Source organism: Onychostruthus taczanowskii, unplaced genomic scaffold (genome assembly GCF_017590055.1).
Source record: "Onychostruthus taczanowskii isolate IOZ18803 unplaced genomic scaffold, ASM1759005v1 scaffold19, whole genome shotgun sequence".
Taxonomy (NCBI): domain Eukaryota; kingdom Metazoa; phylum Chordata; class Aves; order Passeriformes; family Passeridae; genus Onychostruthus; species Onychostruthus taczanowskii.
In genome coordinates this window covers 13,524,667-13,541,791 of record NW_024499128.1, presented here as the reverse complement: position 1 = coordinate 13,541,791, position 17,125 = coordinate 13,524,667, and the positions used below count along the sequence as shown (strand labels likewise).

The 17,125-nt window shown below is 55.2% G+C and overlaps 1 protein-coding gene across 7 annotated transcripts in view; it reads right to left on the bottom strand.

Moving 5' to 3' along the window:
- Window positions 1-4,893: 4,893 nt before the first annotated feature.
- The window catches only part of USP31 (ubiquitin specific peptidase 31), a 30,590-nt gene continuing 18,358 nt past the window's right edge, over window positions 4,894-17,125 (bottom strand). Inside the window, exons 12-20 of one of the 7 annotated variants that reach the window (XR_005952438.1) lie at window positions 16,964-17,083; window positions 16,592-16,817; window positions 16,053-16,211; window positions 14,805-14,957; window positions 11,741-13,798; window positions 8,630-10,051; window positions 7,878-7,915; window positions 6,199-6,274; window positions 4,894-5,802 (exon numbers count right to left, since the gene is read on the bottom strand). Coding sequence is in view for 1 of the 7 variants with exons in the window: in XM_041401431.1 (XP_041257365.1) it covers window positions 12,261-13,798; window positions 14,805-14,957; window positions 16,053-16,211; window positions 16,592-16,817; window positions 16,964-17,083 (2,196 nt within the window). In the remaining 6 variants the exon portion in view is untranslated. The other 6 variants (XR_005952439.1, XR_005952436.1, XR_005952435.1 and 3 more) reach the window with 6 other exon arrangements.

Sequence of the window (17,125 nt, the reverse complement as noted above, 5' to 3'; positions counted from 1 at the left end):
TCTCCGCAGCCCCCGGCCGGCGGGCGGCACCGGCAGAGCCGCAGTGCCCGGCCCGGCCCGGCGGAGCCCCGGCCGCGCTCCCTGCGCCGGACCTCGGGCGGATATGGGCCGGACCTCGGGTGGGATCTAGGCCGGATCTGGGCCGGACCTCGGGTGGATCTCAGCCAGATCTCGGGCCGATATGGGCCGGATCTTGGGGCGCTGCCATGGCGAGCGGCTCCGGCCGAGGGCTGGCACCATCCCGGGTCGGGCACTCCGCAGGGCACTCAGCAGGGCACTCGGCACTGGCAGGGCACTCAGCAGGGCACTGGCAGGGCACCCAGCAGGGCACTGGCAGGGCACTCGGCACCCAGCAGGGCACTGGCAGGGCACTCGGCACCCAGCAGGGCACTGGCAGGGCACTCGGCACCCAGCAGGGCACTCAGCAGGGCACTCAGCAGGGCACTCGGCACCCAGCAGGGCACTGGCAGGGCACCCAGCAGGGCACCCCGGCCCCGGAGCAGCCGCAGCCCCTCCCGGGCAGTGCCAGCCGCAGCGGACCCGCAGATCCCCACCTTGTCCCGGCGCTCCGAGCTCCTCCGGCTGTGGCTCGGAGAAGCAGAAATGAGCTGGGAACCACTCAGGTGATGTCACATTTATCTAACAAGTTTCCAAATGAAAACTAGCATTTGGACTTACTGCATTCAGGCTCAAAATTTGATTACATTTTTCTACAGCTGTAAATCTGCTTTCCTTTCTGCAACATTATTATTAAAGCCAGTATTGAATTGGTGGTGTGATACGTAAAATTTCAATCCTGGCTTTGACATTCCAGGAAGTTAAAAACCAATTACAGTGTGTGCTTTGCCTCAGGACAGAATGAATCATTGAACACAGCCACTTCACCGAGAGAAATTAAAGGCTGAAGCAGCAACGTGGGGAAGGTATTTCGTTAAAAATCAAAGGTCAATTAAAGAAAAACTGAGTCTATTTTATTTTTACTATTTTGCTTACATTTTCATTCCTTTCTGATGAACAGGGAGACAAAATAAACCTGCACTTGTATTTATCTGCCAGGTAATAAATCCGGGCTGAAGCTGGTTTCAGGAGCTGAGGGGAAACATTGAGGTGATAAAAACTCCCAATAACCAGCATTAATCTCACGGTAATGAAGCCAGCACAGCAATAGGGCAGCACCTGCCCTCCCCGCAGCACAGCAAGGGGGACCCGGGGGACAATGCCCCAGTCACGGTCACTCTGAGCCCACAGGGCCCCTTTCAGCCCGAGCTTGGCCGTGTCCCCTGGGGAAGGGCAGCACCACCTACAGAAGGTTGGAAGAGGGCGCAGGGCAGCGGCCTGGAGCGCAAAGAGCTTCGTGTCCTGGAGGGCAAAGAGCTTGATGTCTGCAGCGCAAAGAGCTTCGTGTCCTGGAGGGCAAAGAGCTTGATGTCTGCAGCGCAAAGAGCTTCGTGTCCTGGAGGGCAAAGAGCTTGATGTCTGCAGCGCAAAGAGCTTCGTGTCCTGGAGGGCAAAGAGCTTGATGTCTGCAGCGCAAAGAGCTTCGTGTCCTGGAGGGCAAAGAGCTTGATGTCTGCAGCGCAAAGAGCTTCGTGTCCTGGAGCGCAAAGAGCTTCGTGTCCTGGAGCGCAAAGAGCTTCATGTCTGCAGCGCAAAGAGCTTTGTGTCCAGAGTGCAAAGAGCTTCGTGTCCTGGAGAGCAAAGAGCTTCATGTCTGCAGCGCAAAGAGCTTCGTGTCCTGGAGCGCAAAGAGCTTCGTGTCCTGGAGCGCAAAGAGCTTCGTGTCCAGAATGCAAAGAGCTTCGTGTCCCTTCGTGTCCCTCAGTGCAAAGAGCTTCGTGTCCAGAACGCAAAGAGCTTCGTGTCCTGGAGCACAAAGAGCTTCATGTCCTGGAGAGCAAGAGCTTCGTGTCTGCAGCGCAAAGAGCTTCGTGTCCCGGAGAGCAAAGAGCTTTGTGTCCTGGAGAGCAAAGAGCTTCGTGTCCCGCAGCGCAAAGAGCTTCGTGTCCTGGAGAGCAAAGAGCTTCATGTCCTGGAGAGCAAAGAGCTTCGTGTCCAGAGCGCAAAGAGCTTCGTGTCCTGGAGAGCAAAGAGCTTCGTGTCCAGAGCGCAAAGAGCTTTGTGTCCCTTCGTGTCCCTCAGTGCAAAGAGCTTCGTGTCCGGAGCGCAAAGAGCTTCGTGTCTAGAACGCAAAGAGCTTCGTGTCCAGAGCAAAGAGCTTCGTGTCCTGGAGAGCAAAGAGCTTCGTGTCCTGGAGAGCAAAGAGCTTCGTGTCCAGAGCGCAAAGAGCTTCGTGTCCTGGAGAGCAAAGAGCTTCGTGTCCAGAGCGCAAAGAGCTTTGTGTCCCTTCGTGTCCCTCAGTGCAAAGAGCTTCGTGTCCGGAGCGCAAAGAGCTTCGTGTCCCTTCGTGTCCCGGAGAGCAAAGAGCTTCGTGTCCCTTCGTGTCCCGCAGCCGGCGCCTTCCGCGGGGTGGGCGGCAGGGCCCGGGACCGGCCCCACGATCCAAATCACCTCATAAATCAGTGGAGCGCCTGCCCAGCTCCATCCCTGAGAGCTGCAGAGGGGGTGTCACGGCCCATGAGCCCATCCAGCGCCGCGGGAATCGCCACCAAGCTCGTCCTGGCCAGGCGTGACAGGAGCTGCGAGCCGGGGTTCAGAGAGGACTGTCCCCAGAGCTGTCCCCAGAGCTCGGGCGGGGCACTGGGCTCTCTCCAAGCTGCCGCAGGAGGTGCTGACCCCTCCTGTAACACAACAGATCGCTCGTACTCGCCTCGCTCGGCAGCAGCTTGTCAGCGCAGATGCCTTCAACACGAGCTCTAATAGATAATCCACACCTCGAAATGCAGTCTATCATCTGCTCGTTACCCTCAATAAATCATTCACAAAATATTAAAGTGCTTCAAGACTGTCCCGGGGGCTCCAGAATTGCTTTGCGACGCGCACACTGCGCCTGCTGCCAGAGCAAAGGGACTCAGGGCAGAGTTATTTATCCACAGCCTGGAGCACAGAGCTGGGGGCAGCACGGGGCGAGCCCCCGGCCCCGTTACCGCTGCCCAGACAGTCCGACCCCAGCCTGGAAGCTCATTAAGGCTGTTGGGAAATGCGCCGGTTCTCCAGGGAGCCGGTTCCACGAGATTGCGAACGGGAGCGTTCTGCGGAGCGCGCGCCGCAGGGAGACAGCGGGCTAATGCATTCCCAGGCAATTTAGACTCATTTCAATAAAGCCGCAATTAGATGGCAGCAAATGGCGGGGAGAGCAGCTGCTCCACACCGGGACACCCAACACAACACGCCCTGGCGCTGCGCGACAGAGCGGGCACAGCGTGTCTGCGGGCTGGGAGCCACGGCTGGCCGGGCTGGGAGCGAGGGGATGCTCAGGAGCGGGGCTGGGAGTGCCAGCTGCCCCCTCATCCCAAGGAGCCCACTGCCCCAAACCTGCAGGAACAGCCCAGCAGGATGAAGGCCCACAGGTCTGGGAATTCACAGCCAGCCTCAAGCTGCAAAGCCACAGAGGCATCCATCACCAGGGGAGAGCCCCACGAGGGGCTGGGCGGCTGAGCAAGGAAGGTGGAAGAGCTGGGAGGTTGCCCAGCTCCTGAGCCCTTCTCTCCCAGAGGTGTCCTGCAGCCCCAGCCCAGGCTGCTGCCCACCAGCTCCTGCCACACAGCAGCAGGACCAAGCTCCAGGCAGGAGGGGACACACTATGGACCCAGGTGCTGTGGGGTCAGGGGACCCCAGCCAGACCCTCAACCACCATGGGAAGGGGCACAGGAGACCAGGAAGGAGACCCCCACATCTTCAAAAGCCCCTCAGGCCTCTCCTGCCCACAAGGTAGCCCAGCCCAAGGGGCTCCTCATGGTCCCTTTCCCCAACATCCCCTGTTCCCCTGGCCTGGGGACCCACTGCAGAATGGTAAATCCACCTTGGAATCAGCCAGAGGCTGATGTCGCCATTTCTCATTAAAAGCTGGGTTTTTGCTCTACGATGGACTAGTTTTATGTTCCCATAAATTGCCAACAGTTAGCCAGATCCCCACAGAGCCAGGATCGATACCTGGCCGAGGGGAAAAAGTGCTGAGGAAGGAAAAGCAATACTCCAATTAGACCAAAATTTAAGAGTCCAGGGGTAGGGGTGACAGTGCCTAATGTGTTACAATTTATTGACAGCCTCCCAGAGCGTGGGTTTTGTTCTGGCTCTCAGAGGCAGGCAGGTGTCCCACCAGGCAGCAGCAGGGAGTCACACATCCACTCTATGCACCCAGTCCTGACTGGCACAGCCAGTGCCCAGTCCTGTGTGGTTTGGCATCTCCAGCCAAACACAGGGTGTTCTTGGCTCCTCTGGTTCATCCATCAGCAGGGCAGCTCTGCTGGTGTCCCCTGAGCTGGCAGCAGCCACCCTACAGTCCATGGGACAGGAGACAGCCGACCAGGCTCTGGGGACACAGGACCAAGGACAGACCTGGCACTTCCCCACCAGTGCCCCTCAGGGACACAGCCCGTCCCCAGGGTGTCAGAAACCCGTGCCCAGCTCTGCAGCAGTCTAATCCCAGTTAAACACAGCATAATCCCAGCCTGAGAGTGGCATCTGGGAGCCCCAAGGGTGGGCTCCCCTCCCGACCCCACTCTAAGCATGGCTGAGTCCTGCCCTGCCCTCCCCGTGCCCCAGGCGCTGCCCACGGACCCTCAGGAAGTGGGAGGCAGCAGAACTGACCACTCCAAGATCAGAGTTCTCAAAGGTTCTCCATGGACCTCGCACCCCCCTCCCAGGTAGGCTGGGGGATGGCAGTGGGCTCTCTGCTAAACCCTGTGGCCAGAAAAACCCAGCTGGATTGGAGAAATGTTGGCAAATATAATAAACACAAGTACATTAACTCTAATTCTGCGAAGCCTCTGGCTATATTAATCTCTCTTTAATGTAATCACCTATAAATAAGTGATGACCCCATGATTTAATATGACATCTGCCATCCCCATTTCTACACGAGCTGTGAAGCAGAGCCTCTGGTGCAGGCAGGGGTGGGACTTGTGTGCGGGACTGGCCAGGGCAGCAGCCAGCTCCTCAGCCCAGGGCTCAGCTCCAGCTCAGCACGCCCAGCAGGCTGGATGGGAACATGGAAACACAGACCAAGGCTCCACGGCAGGGGCCGTGTGTCCCCCACTGTGTGGGCAAGGGTGATGCAGCACAGCTGTTGATAAACACACCAACATCACCATTTCTGTAACCACCCCAGGCAAGGGGAGACCAGGACAGCCCATCTGGGGGTTTGGGGAACCAGGGGCATTCACTGACAGCTCCCCTTTGGTGAGCACTGAAGGGCATGGGGGTGATAATGCTGCTCACCTGGCAACAGTCCCCACCTGCAAAAATGTGCATGGAGCAGGAGAGAAAAAGAACCCTTGAGAGTCAAAAATTGTGTTGAAAGGTGAGTTTGTGAAGCCCAGGCCAGCCCCTGACGCACTGATCCGAGGGCTCACTGGAGCAGGAGGATCTGAGTCCACACAGAGAGGCTGCAGGCACAGGGGGCACGTCCTCTTCCATCCTCCTGCCCAGAGGAGACCCTGGGTGGGCAAAGCCTCCTGTGCCTCCTTTGCCCTGAGACTGGCAGCTGGAGCAGCTCTCCCAGCCCAGGGTGGCTCATGCAAACACTCCACCAAGGACTGAGGGTTTCCATTCAGCACCCAGCAGAGGCAGCCTGTCCTCCTCCTGCCTTGCTCCATCCTCATCCTCGCCGGGCTGGGGCAGGTGGCAGCAGGAGCAGCCCATCCACGCTCTCCTCTGCGTCTGGAGCCAGCACTGCACACCCTGCTGAAGGAAAAACAGTCTGTAATTAGGACAGAGCTGGAGGAGCTTCAAGCCCCCAGTGTCTGGTGGTGGCAGAAGCCCCTGAGACCTTTGGCCCTGTTGAGGGCAGGGGGGCCCGAGGGTCTCCTGGACGTGTGGGGATCTGGCTGGGGCTCTCCTGGCCCCAAATGCCACAGCACCGGGGTCCCTGTGTCCCTCCTGGCTGGAGCTTGGCCTCACTGCTGCGGGCAGGGCTGGGGGCAGCAGGGGACTGCTCTGGCGCTGAGAAGCCCCTTCCCGGGGGGGGCTGACCCCGAGGTGAGGCTCGGAGGGGTGGCAGGAACATCCCCAGCTCTGCCTGAGCAGGGGTGAGCCACAGGAACCCGAGCACCGCTGCCCTGGGCTCGGGGACAAACTCACCGGCACGCGGCTCTGCGCAGGTCCTGCGCCCGCTGGGGCCGAGCACTCCTGGGCTGCAGCACTCCTGGGCTGCAGTCTGTGGAGAGAGAACACCAGGGCAGCCCGGCAGAGCCCTGCCTGCCCTGCCTGCCCTGCCCTGCACCCGGGCCCCAGCCCGGCTCTGCCTCTGCCACCCCAAGGAGCCCCGGGGCACGCGGCGAAGCTCCCAAGCCTGCAGCCTGGAAAAACGCTCACTCAGGCAGGATGCCTAGTAATAAATTTATTGTATTTTATTACATATTCCCCTTTTTGCACTTAATTCCAATTCCTCATATTCAAACTCTTCTTTCTGAAAGAAAATGATTTTTAACATAAAAATATAAATTCTGCATATTAAAAGTGCATACACCTCGAATAATAAAACATACAAATAAATAATAAAAGGCATTGACACAGTCTCATGCAGTTGTCCTCAAATAATTTAAAATTTATGGTACAATGTTCAACCCCAAGTAGACAGCCTGCTTTCCAATTACTGTACAGGTCAAAAACATTAAAATACAGAGGAGAATATCAAAGATGTGGGAAAGCCCCACGTCCCTGTACCAGGTACAGTGATGTGACATGCAGTTTGAGAACTGTAGATATTCCAGTGTAAAACCTGACATTGTGTCCAGAAGAGAAATTGCATTTGCAACAGGACTTAAAATTCAATTTTAACCAATGGTGAGGCACAGGTGGTGAGCAAATCTGTACAAATTCATACTTGGAAGGCCACAGGACAACAGCAGAGCCACTGGTGGCCTGGATTCCCTTGTGTTACCCTACCCAAGGCAGTGTAGCACCTCCAGAGGGGTTATTGCACTCACAAATGGCACACGAGCCTGAGGCCAGCACGCGTGCACTGCAGGGCTGGGTGAGCCAGGACTGGTGGTTACGCTTAGTTTTAATCTGTGTCTTTTAAAAAACACTATTTGCAGATAAATTGAGTGCTATCACCTTTTAAAAAATAGAGTCCCTAAGCCTTTAGATCTAACACAGACATTGTACAAGTCTTCAGGTGCTTTTCTTTTACAAAACAAAGCTCTTAACAGTAACTGCTTTACAATGCTTTTGTTGAGAAAACCATGTAGGACTTTCATCTCACCACAGATTAAAACTAAATTTCAGTTCCCTCCACAGGTATCATTAGATACTGCCAAATTCTTTTGGATTAGTAGGCAAATGATAAAGATTTAAAAAAAAAAAACCAAACAAACCAAACTAAAATTTTAAAAAATTAAAAAACAAACCACAAAACAACACCCAAGAGTGAAATTATCTGGAATGTTGTTTCCACACACTCTCCATGCCAGCTGACCAAGGGGAGGGCGCCGAGCTGCAGGGCAGAGGCAGGAGGAGCCCTGGGGCCAGCAGCACACAGGGCTGCCCAGAGGACACGGCCCAAACGCCAAGAGCACAGCACAGCCAGCAGCCCGGGCCCCAGGCAGGCAGGCAAAGCCCCAGGAGCAGCGTGGGCAGCAGGGAACGCTCCCCTCTCGAGGACACCCCGGCAGCTCTGCGTGCCCGTCACAGCCCCTCGCTCTGCACGCACAGCAGGCTGCACACAGGACCCCGAGCAGGAGCCCTGCTAACAAAAGGAAAAGCAACACAAAGCAGAACTCAGTCTGTTCTCATTTCCCTGCTCCAATCCCTCTAACCTTACGTTACGCTCCAGCCTTGTCAGCAACGCGGAATCCTGCAAAGGAAAGAGCCGAAGATGTGCAAAGGAAGCAGGGCCCAGGGACATGCTCCTGTGTCCAGCAGCAGCTGCACCAGCTCCAGAGCCACGCTGGGCTGAGGCTTGCATAGTTAGGAGGGACATGCAGGGGACAGCACGGCCATGCAAGCTGCCTGGCACCGAGGAAAGTGGTTGGGCATGCTCAAGTTTCAGCTTCAGGAAGCAAAACCCCTGCAGCGACGGCGCATGAGGGCACTTGCAGTGGGAGAAGTGCAATTAAGCTGCTAGCTTTCTATCCTAAGCATCTTGTTTTTATTAATTCATATTTGATAAGTGTGAAAGGGTTAACAATTTACACACCCAAAGTGAGACACAAGTTACAGAGAACTGCAGGCACCAAATTGTCTATCAAATGTGATTAATACAAATAAAAGGTGCCTCTTCAATACACATCATCGAAAATGTGCTTATAACTTGAATACTACTAAACACTGTCCAAAAGACACAGCCCAAAAAGGGTAAAAAAAAAGTCTCTAGGTGACTCCTGCAGGAATTGAGCACTGGAATGAAGGCGCTGCTCTCCTGCGCCCAGGGGGCCAATTCCAGGAGCAGGAGCAAGTGGCAGACTAGGGACGTGGGGTGAAATGCAAGTCACACGCTGGCACAGGCAACTCCAACCCAAAGCCAAGTGGAAACACACTGCCTGAACACCTGCTTTGCCTTGGAGCTCACCTGTCTGGGAGCAGGGACACTGCTGGGCCTCCCCCTTCCCAGGCATTTCCCATCACCATGAGGCATACCTTTGCTTCCAAAACCTCGGCAGAAGGTCCCAGACCCTGCCGTCCCCAGACAGGCAGGGCAGGACAGAGCTGGCAGCAGCTGCTCCCACCACACTCAGATGCCCACGAGACTTCCAGGCCCTACGTGCCACCAGCCAGGGGAGGCAGAGGTCCCTGGGCAGCAGCAGCCTCTGGGAGATGGCAGAGCCCACCTCCCCCACAGCCACCAGTGCTTCTGATGGCCAGCAGGGACTTTAAGACATGACCATGTAAATGCAGCTGCTCCAGAAGAGCCTCAAGCCATTGCTGCTTGAAGGATCCATATGCAAAGCCACGGTGGTGTTGGCATCTAGGACTTGGCAGATCCCTCTCTCGAGTGTTCCCTGGTACCATGCCACATCCTGGCAGCTGGACAACACAATACCATGGACAGGAGTTCCTATACGTGAAAGGGACAAGAGAGAAGTCTGCTTTAAAGCAAGGAGAGAAGACTGATGATTTTTCCCCAAATCCCTTTAAGTAGGGCCTGTAATAACCTACATTCCATTTCAGAAACATCTATCCTACTTCACTGCCAGAGTCACGACTGTAACAGCAACAAGGCTTTGATGACACACCCAGTGAACCGTGTTTCCCAGACCCACACCCTGCAACCCTCTCCTGTGCAAGGAAGCTCGTTTATGCTGAAGCTGTGTGCCACTGACAAGCAGAGTGTCAGTGACAGGAGTGCTGCTCCCAGGGCCTGCTACAGACACAGACACGAGCAGGGTGTCTGTGTGTCCCCAAAGGCTCACACACACGCTTCCACGCTCGGCCCAGCGTGGCTTACATCCCCCAGGAACTCCGGTGTGCCCTGGCGAGTCAAACCACTTTGCTTGAGGACAGCCCAAGCCAGGCCCTGGTGAGCAGAAAGCCAGCAGGGAGGAGCAGCAGCCCACCTCAGAGACGAGGGGCCTGTCAGGGCAGCCCCTGCTGCCCACTCGCACTCCTCTGCAGGCACGGAGCCCGGGCACAGAGCTGCCACTCCAGAGGGACAGGAATCCAGCCTGGCTGCATGGAGAGAGCAGACAGTGCTGGAGCTGGCAGCAATAGCATCAGGAATTATGGAGAACGTGCAGAAAGAGAGTGAGACTGGCATCTCATGGGATTGCAGAGGTTCAATTACTATTATCAGCTGCTGGAATGCCAGGACCTCCATCTCCCTCCTACCCAAATGAGAGCTCCAAGGACCACTGTCTTGCTACAGATACAAACACTGAACTGGTGGTCAGCTAAAACGTGGGTTTGGACATGGCTTCAAATTCCCTTCAGTCACGCATGCAGCACAGGAGCAAAACCACCTCAAAACCCACACACCAGCTTCCAGTTTAAACTCCTTCAGTGAATGATGACATGAAAAAAAAAAAAGTCATTTGATAAAAATAACCTTTCACAAACGTCCATGGCAAAATGCACAGAAAGTAGTTCTGTCTATTCAAAGATCCCAAACCGAGTCAGCGTAAGCCACTGGAATTACATTCTTGCTAGAAGAGTTGTTACAAGAGAAGAGCCAAGACAGTGTAAGACCTTAATACAGATAAAACCTTAAACAAATACTTCAACATCAACATTTCAGGGAGTAATTTAAGTACTGCAATGTGAAGCAAGTCTTATCTGCTCTGCTGGATATAACACAAAATAATCCAAGAATAATCCATGTCGTACATTTCAGAAGCAAGCAATGCAATCTTTGCTTCTTGTTGCTGCAATAAATGAGACTGACACAATGCCTGGGCGAAGGAATGCATTGAGGGGTCGGTCATGTCTGGGGGAACAGTCAGGGCATTACACCTGCAGGCTGTGGCACTGCTGGAGCACGTGAAGGGGATGCAGCAGGACATCACCAGGACACTGCAAGGGTTGCAGGCAGGTGGGCTCATCCCCACACACTGACCCAGCTCAATGCACTCCCAGCTGAGCCCCACACACACCAGGAGCCAGCTACCCCCAACCCTTCCCTCCCAAGCTTGCTGCAGGTGTGTGGTGAGCAGAAAACTGAGCAGCAAGGTGTCCTGGGGGCAAGGCTGCCTGCAGGGCAAGCAGGACCTCAGCAAGGGAGGTGGCAGAGGCCAGTTTGTTATGCTGATGGGACAGGCCACACACGTCCCTGACCCCAAGCTCTGCCACTGGACTGGACAGGCACAGACCTCGCTCAGCTGAGAGCGTGCCCAGCACATTGCCCAGCTTGTCACAACCTACACAGGCTGTGGACATAAAGGATATGCAGCACATCAATAAAAACTCACAGAATTAAAAAAAAAATAATTACACCACATGTATGTAAAAGGACTTAAGAAATCCACCTTAAGAGGAACCCTACAGAACTTGAGGAATCTCCCCTGTAAGAAGGGCATGTAAACAAAGACATCAGTAGATGTAGTGTTTTGACCCTGATGGAGGCTGTCATCCAAACAAGAAGGGGAACCTTCCACTGAGGGACATGTGGCAGCCAGACCCATGGGGAGGGGAAGAGCATGCCAGAGGGAAGAATGTACAGCACTCTGGGGAACAGGAAAACTGTCCCTCCAACCCACACAAAGGGGCCTGTCAAAGCATGCTCAGGGAGGGCAGGATGACACTTGATCTAAACAACACCCCTAGAGATAATGGAGGCTTAATTACACCACTAGGATAAGGGTCTGAGCACACTAGGAAATGCTTCCCAGGAGTTTGAACAGGGGCATCCTGACAGCATCATGGCCATCCAGGTGTGTGGATGTAACTCTCCCATGGCACTGCCTCCACAGGACGAGCTGGCCAGCAGCTGCTGCCCAGGGATTTCTTCTGTTGTTTAGTAGAGCATTTCAGAAGAAAGTAGTGAAACAGGACAGGCTAGAGGTTGCCTTAGGTATGGACAAAGCAAAACTCTTCACAGACACAGCAACAAAAACTGCAGGTTACATTTCAAACTTCCTGCTGCTGGAATGCCAAAACGAAATCTATTACACAGACGGGCACAGAGACACACAGGTACCTTTCTGTCCGTCACTAATGCTAGTCCCTCCTATACTGGCTGAGTATATACCTGAGAAACAACATTAGTGTTGAAATATTGCCCTTTAGAAAGCTTGGAAATGGAGGGGAGCAGGGACAGGGAGTTGAGAGCAGAAAGAAGCGACAGTCTCTCCAGTTTCCTTCGCATCCTCCACAGCTCAGAACAAGGCCATACACCAGTGTGGACACAGCCCACTCAGAACAGGACCAAAGGAATATCAGTTCACAGCTCTACAAAGCACACCAGTGTCAGTACAACTGGGGGTCAGGTCCCAACCCTCAAATCTGAAGAAAGTTGTTGCACTTTCGACAGAGACTCCTGTACAAGTGCTATGGGACAGCTGCATTCATGTTCAACAACGACTCCAGCTAGGCTACTTGCACCAGTGCTGGCTGCCTGTGGCTATTTGGTTTGATGGCAGAATCAAAGGCGCTTTAACAACTTGCAGTTAACTTCTCCTCAAAACATACATTAGGCACATGAACAAAAAACAAGAGCTCAGAATAAATTAGCTTCTCAGCAGAAGAAAAGACACCTGGATTGCAGCATTTCACTGAGGTTCCAGAGAAGGCCGTACAGACACCTGCATGCTGGAAGGTATTTTTTTCAGCGGCTTGTCAGCAGACTGCTTGCCACTGGAAGGAGGAGACTGGACTCCGGGATCTAGCTGGGAAGACTTGGACTTGCGACTGGATAGCAGAGAATGTTTGTTAGATGTGGCATCTTTTGAGACAAATTTTTCTTTTGTAGCAATGTTGGCATTGGTTTGAGAGGCTGGTGGGACGCCACCTTTCTCCGGTTTGTCCTCCAGCACATTTTTGCTGCCCGACTTGGAACTGACACTCCCTGTCTTTTTTGAAAGCATTGTTGTCTTCCCCAGGTCTGCCGACCTCCGTGTCTCCTTCTGCCTTAAGGCTGATTTAAAGAAAGACAAACCCTTCTCTTCCGACTTGCTGTCCCTCTTCAGGCCAGAACGCGGCCCGACGTTCGGGGAGCGCAGGTTGGCCATGGAGGAGCTGCGCACGTGCTTGCTGTCCACCGCCCTGCTGTCGCTCCTGGAGTGGCTGATCCGTGGGGAGCTGGTCCTGGAGCTGCTGGTAACGCTCGCTTTATCCGACCCCAGGCTGACCTTGGAGCCCTCCCTGCTGAGGCTGCGCTCGGCAGTCCGGCTCTTCCCGGAGGAAGAGCCCTTAGTCAGTGAGCCTGACGGGGTTTTCTTGGCAGCTGTGGAGGATGGAGAACCTGACTTCTGCTTCTGTGGAGCTGAAGGGACAGATGCCTCCAGGGGCTTTGTGCTGTGGTCCTTCCTAGCCTGCGTGGGAGCAGGAGACCCGTGTCGCCCGCTGACCCTAGAGGAATCTGTCTTACTTCTAGACCGGGAAGCTTTCTGAGAACTCTTCAGTGGAGGAGAAGAGTGAGAGACTTTGGTCTCTTGGGTAGCTAAGACTGTCCTTCCCTTCCTCAAACTTTTGTCTGGCTCAGAAGCTCCTCTGGAGCTGTGACCCTTCTTAGGGGTGTCATGTGCCTTCTCTGCAGCCAGCCCCGTCCCAGCTGGGGCTTTCACCTCCTTCACTGGTGAGCTGTCCACAGAGTCACTCTGGTCAACAAAGGCAATTTGATTGTTGTTATCAAAGGGGTCCAGAGCAGGGTGATTCCTGTCTGGCTGCACAGAGCTTTTACCATACCCATCTGAAAGGTCTGAGCTAGATGTCCTTACAACGGACTCTTCCCTGAACGCCCCTTCCATGACAGCCAAAGGGGCTCTGCGAGCTGTCCTGTGCTCCCGCCGGCTGCTGTCACAGGGCTCCAAGTAGCTGCTAGAGAGATTCCTCAGGCTGCCAAAGCACGAGGTGGAAACTTTATCGTCAGCAGCTTCCCCAATCTTCTCCAGAGTGGAAGCAGAGGTATGTACTGGGGAGTCTCCAGAGAAGCGCGACGGGGAGTTGGAGCGGAACTGCAGTTTTGCAGAGAGTGACCACGAGGGCCTGACACCATTTTCACTCACTGCCAGAGGGCTGGTGACAGAGGATCTGGATGACAAGCTCTGACGCTGGACACTCCTTACAAATGGTCGAGTTGAAAATCCTCCTGCAGAGAAAGCAAGTGACAGTCTCGGTGGGAAAGCCAAGGCTGCAGCTGGCTCAGCCCACCCATCCACATTCCCCCACGAGAGCCAAGCAGCCCACCCACACCACACTATGTGTCTCTCCACGCAGGCTGCAGGCACAGCTTCTTGCACGAAAGCTGAATGAGGAATCCAAGAACTGTTGCTTGCTAGGGGTCACCCAGGAGCAGCTTTCTGAAGCCTCTAACTGATAACCCAGATTCTTCTCTCATCCCTGAGCAGCAGATCAAACACAAGGTTTGCACCTCAAAAGTCTCTGAAACTGGTAAGATCACCAGCTAGGATTATGATTCTGTATTAAAGAATATTTCCCAGAGCATTCTGTGAAAGGCAAAGGAGGATTCCTCCCTCTAGGTCAAGTGATGTAATTGTATTTAGAAACACAAAATATAAGTATTTTAGAAGTGTAACTTCCATGGCCAGACGTGACAGCTGTCACAGCACTGCTGCAGGGACAGCCCCACACCAGCTTCCAAATGCTCTGACTGACCCACGAAGCTCTGCATTTTCAGAAGTTACAAGACAATGTGTGGAGGAACCAGGCAAAGCCAGGAACTGAACAGTAACTTGCATAGATGAGTGAATTTTCATCTCCCTCCCTCCGTGGGACCATCCATAAGCACAGCAGCAGGTAATTAGTGCCTGTGCTAAATCTATTAGGACTGTGTCAGCCACCCTGTGAAGGTGATGCAGTGAGACCCAGAGAGAACACCAGCACGAGAAGTTCCTGACTGAGAGGTTTTGTTGATGGCATTTGCCTTCTTTGAAAGGCTCCTTAAGGCTCCTGCTGGCTCTCCTCCAACCTTTCACATGAGACAGAAGCCCACCTGTGCTCCCTCTGAGCCAGCTCACGCCTCTCTCACCTCCTGGACTAACTGTCCCTTGCAACCACAGACTGTGCAGCTGTTTCAGTGAGGACCTGGCAACAGAAAGACAAGCGGCCGCTCTGCCCCCAGCGGAGATACACACCGTCATCTTCGCTGCGTTCCCCGGTCAGCTCCACGGACTCGGAGAGCGAGGCGAGCGAGGTGCGGCGCGAGGAGGCGGCCGAGGCGACGCTGGGCTGCTTGCTGCCCGGGAGCCGGCTGACCCAGTGCTCGCACAGCGACGAGCTGGTGGAGCCTGCGGGGAGCGCGTGTCAGCAGCGGCACAGCCCGGCCGGGCTGCTGCCTGCCCTGCCCTGCCCGGGACTGCTGCCTGCCCTGCCCGGGACTGCTGCCTGCCCTGCCCGGGGCTGCTGCTGCCCTGCCCGGGGCTGCTGCCTGCCCTGCCCGGGGCTGCTGCCTGCCCGGCCCTGCCCAGGGCTGCTGCCTGCCCTGCCCGGGGCTGCTGCCCTGCCCACAGCCCCGCCGGGCTGCTGCCTGCCCTGCCCTGCCCGGGGCTGCTGCCTGCCCTGCCCTGCCCGGGGCTGCTGCCCTGCCCTGCCCTGGGCTGCTGCCCTGCCCTGTCCTGCCCACAGCCCAGCCGGGGTCTGCTGCCTGCCCTGCCCTGCCCTACCCTGCCCGGGACTGCTGCCTGCCCTGCCCTGCCCGGGGCTGCTGCCCTGCCCTGCCCACAGCCCTGCCGGGGCTGCCCTGCCCCGCCCTGCCCGGGGCTGCTGCCCTGCCCTGCCCACAGCCCTGCTGGGGCTGCTGCCCTCCCTTCCCTGCTCACACCCAGCCCGGGGCTGCCCTCGCCCCCCCAGCACCCAGACACTGCCACGGGAGTGGGGCTTGGCTCTTATGGGGCACTTATGGCCAGAACTGCACTTGTCCCAGTGTGCTGTGATTAGCAGCATGCAGGCACTGGCGGCATTTCAGCTGCCACCCCAAGGCCACAAAAATCCCTTTTTTTCCAGGGGCAGGTCAGCAAGCCTGCACCTGCCCACAGCTCAGCCTGGATTCCACCAACACATGCACTGTGGGCACCTCCTGGGGACTGAGAGTGCTGCTAAAAGGAAGGAGCGAGCCAAGGCTTGATGTCCTGCACAAGGGCAGCTCTGAGCAGTCACCTGTGGGGCACAGGGCACCCCCATCTCCCTGCCAAAACTGCCTTAGCAGAAGAACTGAAAGTTCCCATGGCCTCTGACACACAGCCACAGTCTCAGACAACCCTCGCTGAGATCTGGGACACAAGAATGGGGGTTTAAGCAGAGCTGGGTGGAAAATTCTCCAGAAGGACGAACTACCCAAGAAAGACAAGTCAGAGCCACCCCTGGACAGGGCCAGCAGGGCTTACCTGCCACCGAGCTGTTGGCAGACCACGAGGGGATCGCTGTGCGTCGCTGGTAGAACAAGATGTAAGCGGTCTGCTTGCAGACTTCACTTTCAGAAAGTTGCTGAACTTCACTGTCATCGAAGCAGTACCACTGGCCATCAACAGAATTCTTGCAATATGCTAAGAAATAACACATTACTATAAGACTCTCTCACTCCTACTGCTCTCAGGTTTGTTGTATGACATTTAACATAACCTTATCTGCTATGATGGACTCTGACAATGGGAGGAACAAATGGATTCTTGCCTCATCTTCCAGTCTGACTGGCAAGATGGAAGCCTGAGGCTGCCAGAACACAATGAACAGCTTACATTTCAGGACTTCCTTTGCCCACCATTACCACTCAGAACAGAACATCATTTGGGGTGGCTCCATTCACTTCACCCTCTGTAACCTGTGACACTGCTTCCATCAGTGACTCCCTTTCTGACTCCACACAGAAATATAACCAGCATCTTTGTGAAAGGCTCCAGCACAGACAGCACAGCAGGACACTTGCCTGTATAATGCCCGCCTTGCATGGTGCCGTGGTGGTTGCAGACAGCATACAGGTCATAGATGTAGTCCTCAGGATCTCTGCCGAGGCCATAAGGTTTCCTCCAAGGTGACCAGTGTGATGGCAAGCTCCAGCTGCTCTGGCTGCGTTTCACAACGTGAGGAGTCATGTCCAAGCCACTCAAGGGAAATTTAACCATGTTCTGAAGTTTCATCCTTCGGTCTCCTTCCTGTGTACAGAGAAGAGCATGAGCTGCAGAGGCCAAGGCCTGGCAAAACCCAGGTGAGGAACACCCAGGGCAGAACGGCCACTTCTAAAGAAGGGATCTACTCACATCACTCAGCAGTCCTCCAGCAGCACTACAGGCATCCTTACCTGCCTAAACCTTTTGAGATGTATGATGAGAACGTCAGGTAAGGTCCAGAGGCTCAGTGTGATGCTGCCCTGCTGCAGCTGCTTGCAGTGTGGGCATCGCCATGCATCATCTGGGGCAAGCTACAAGGAACAGGCAGGAGTGGGTATTGGTGTTCAAAGTCC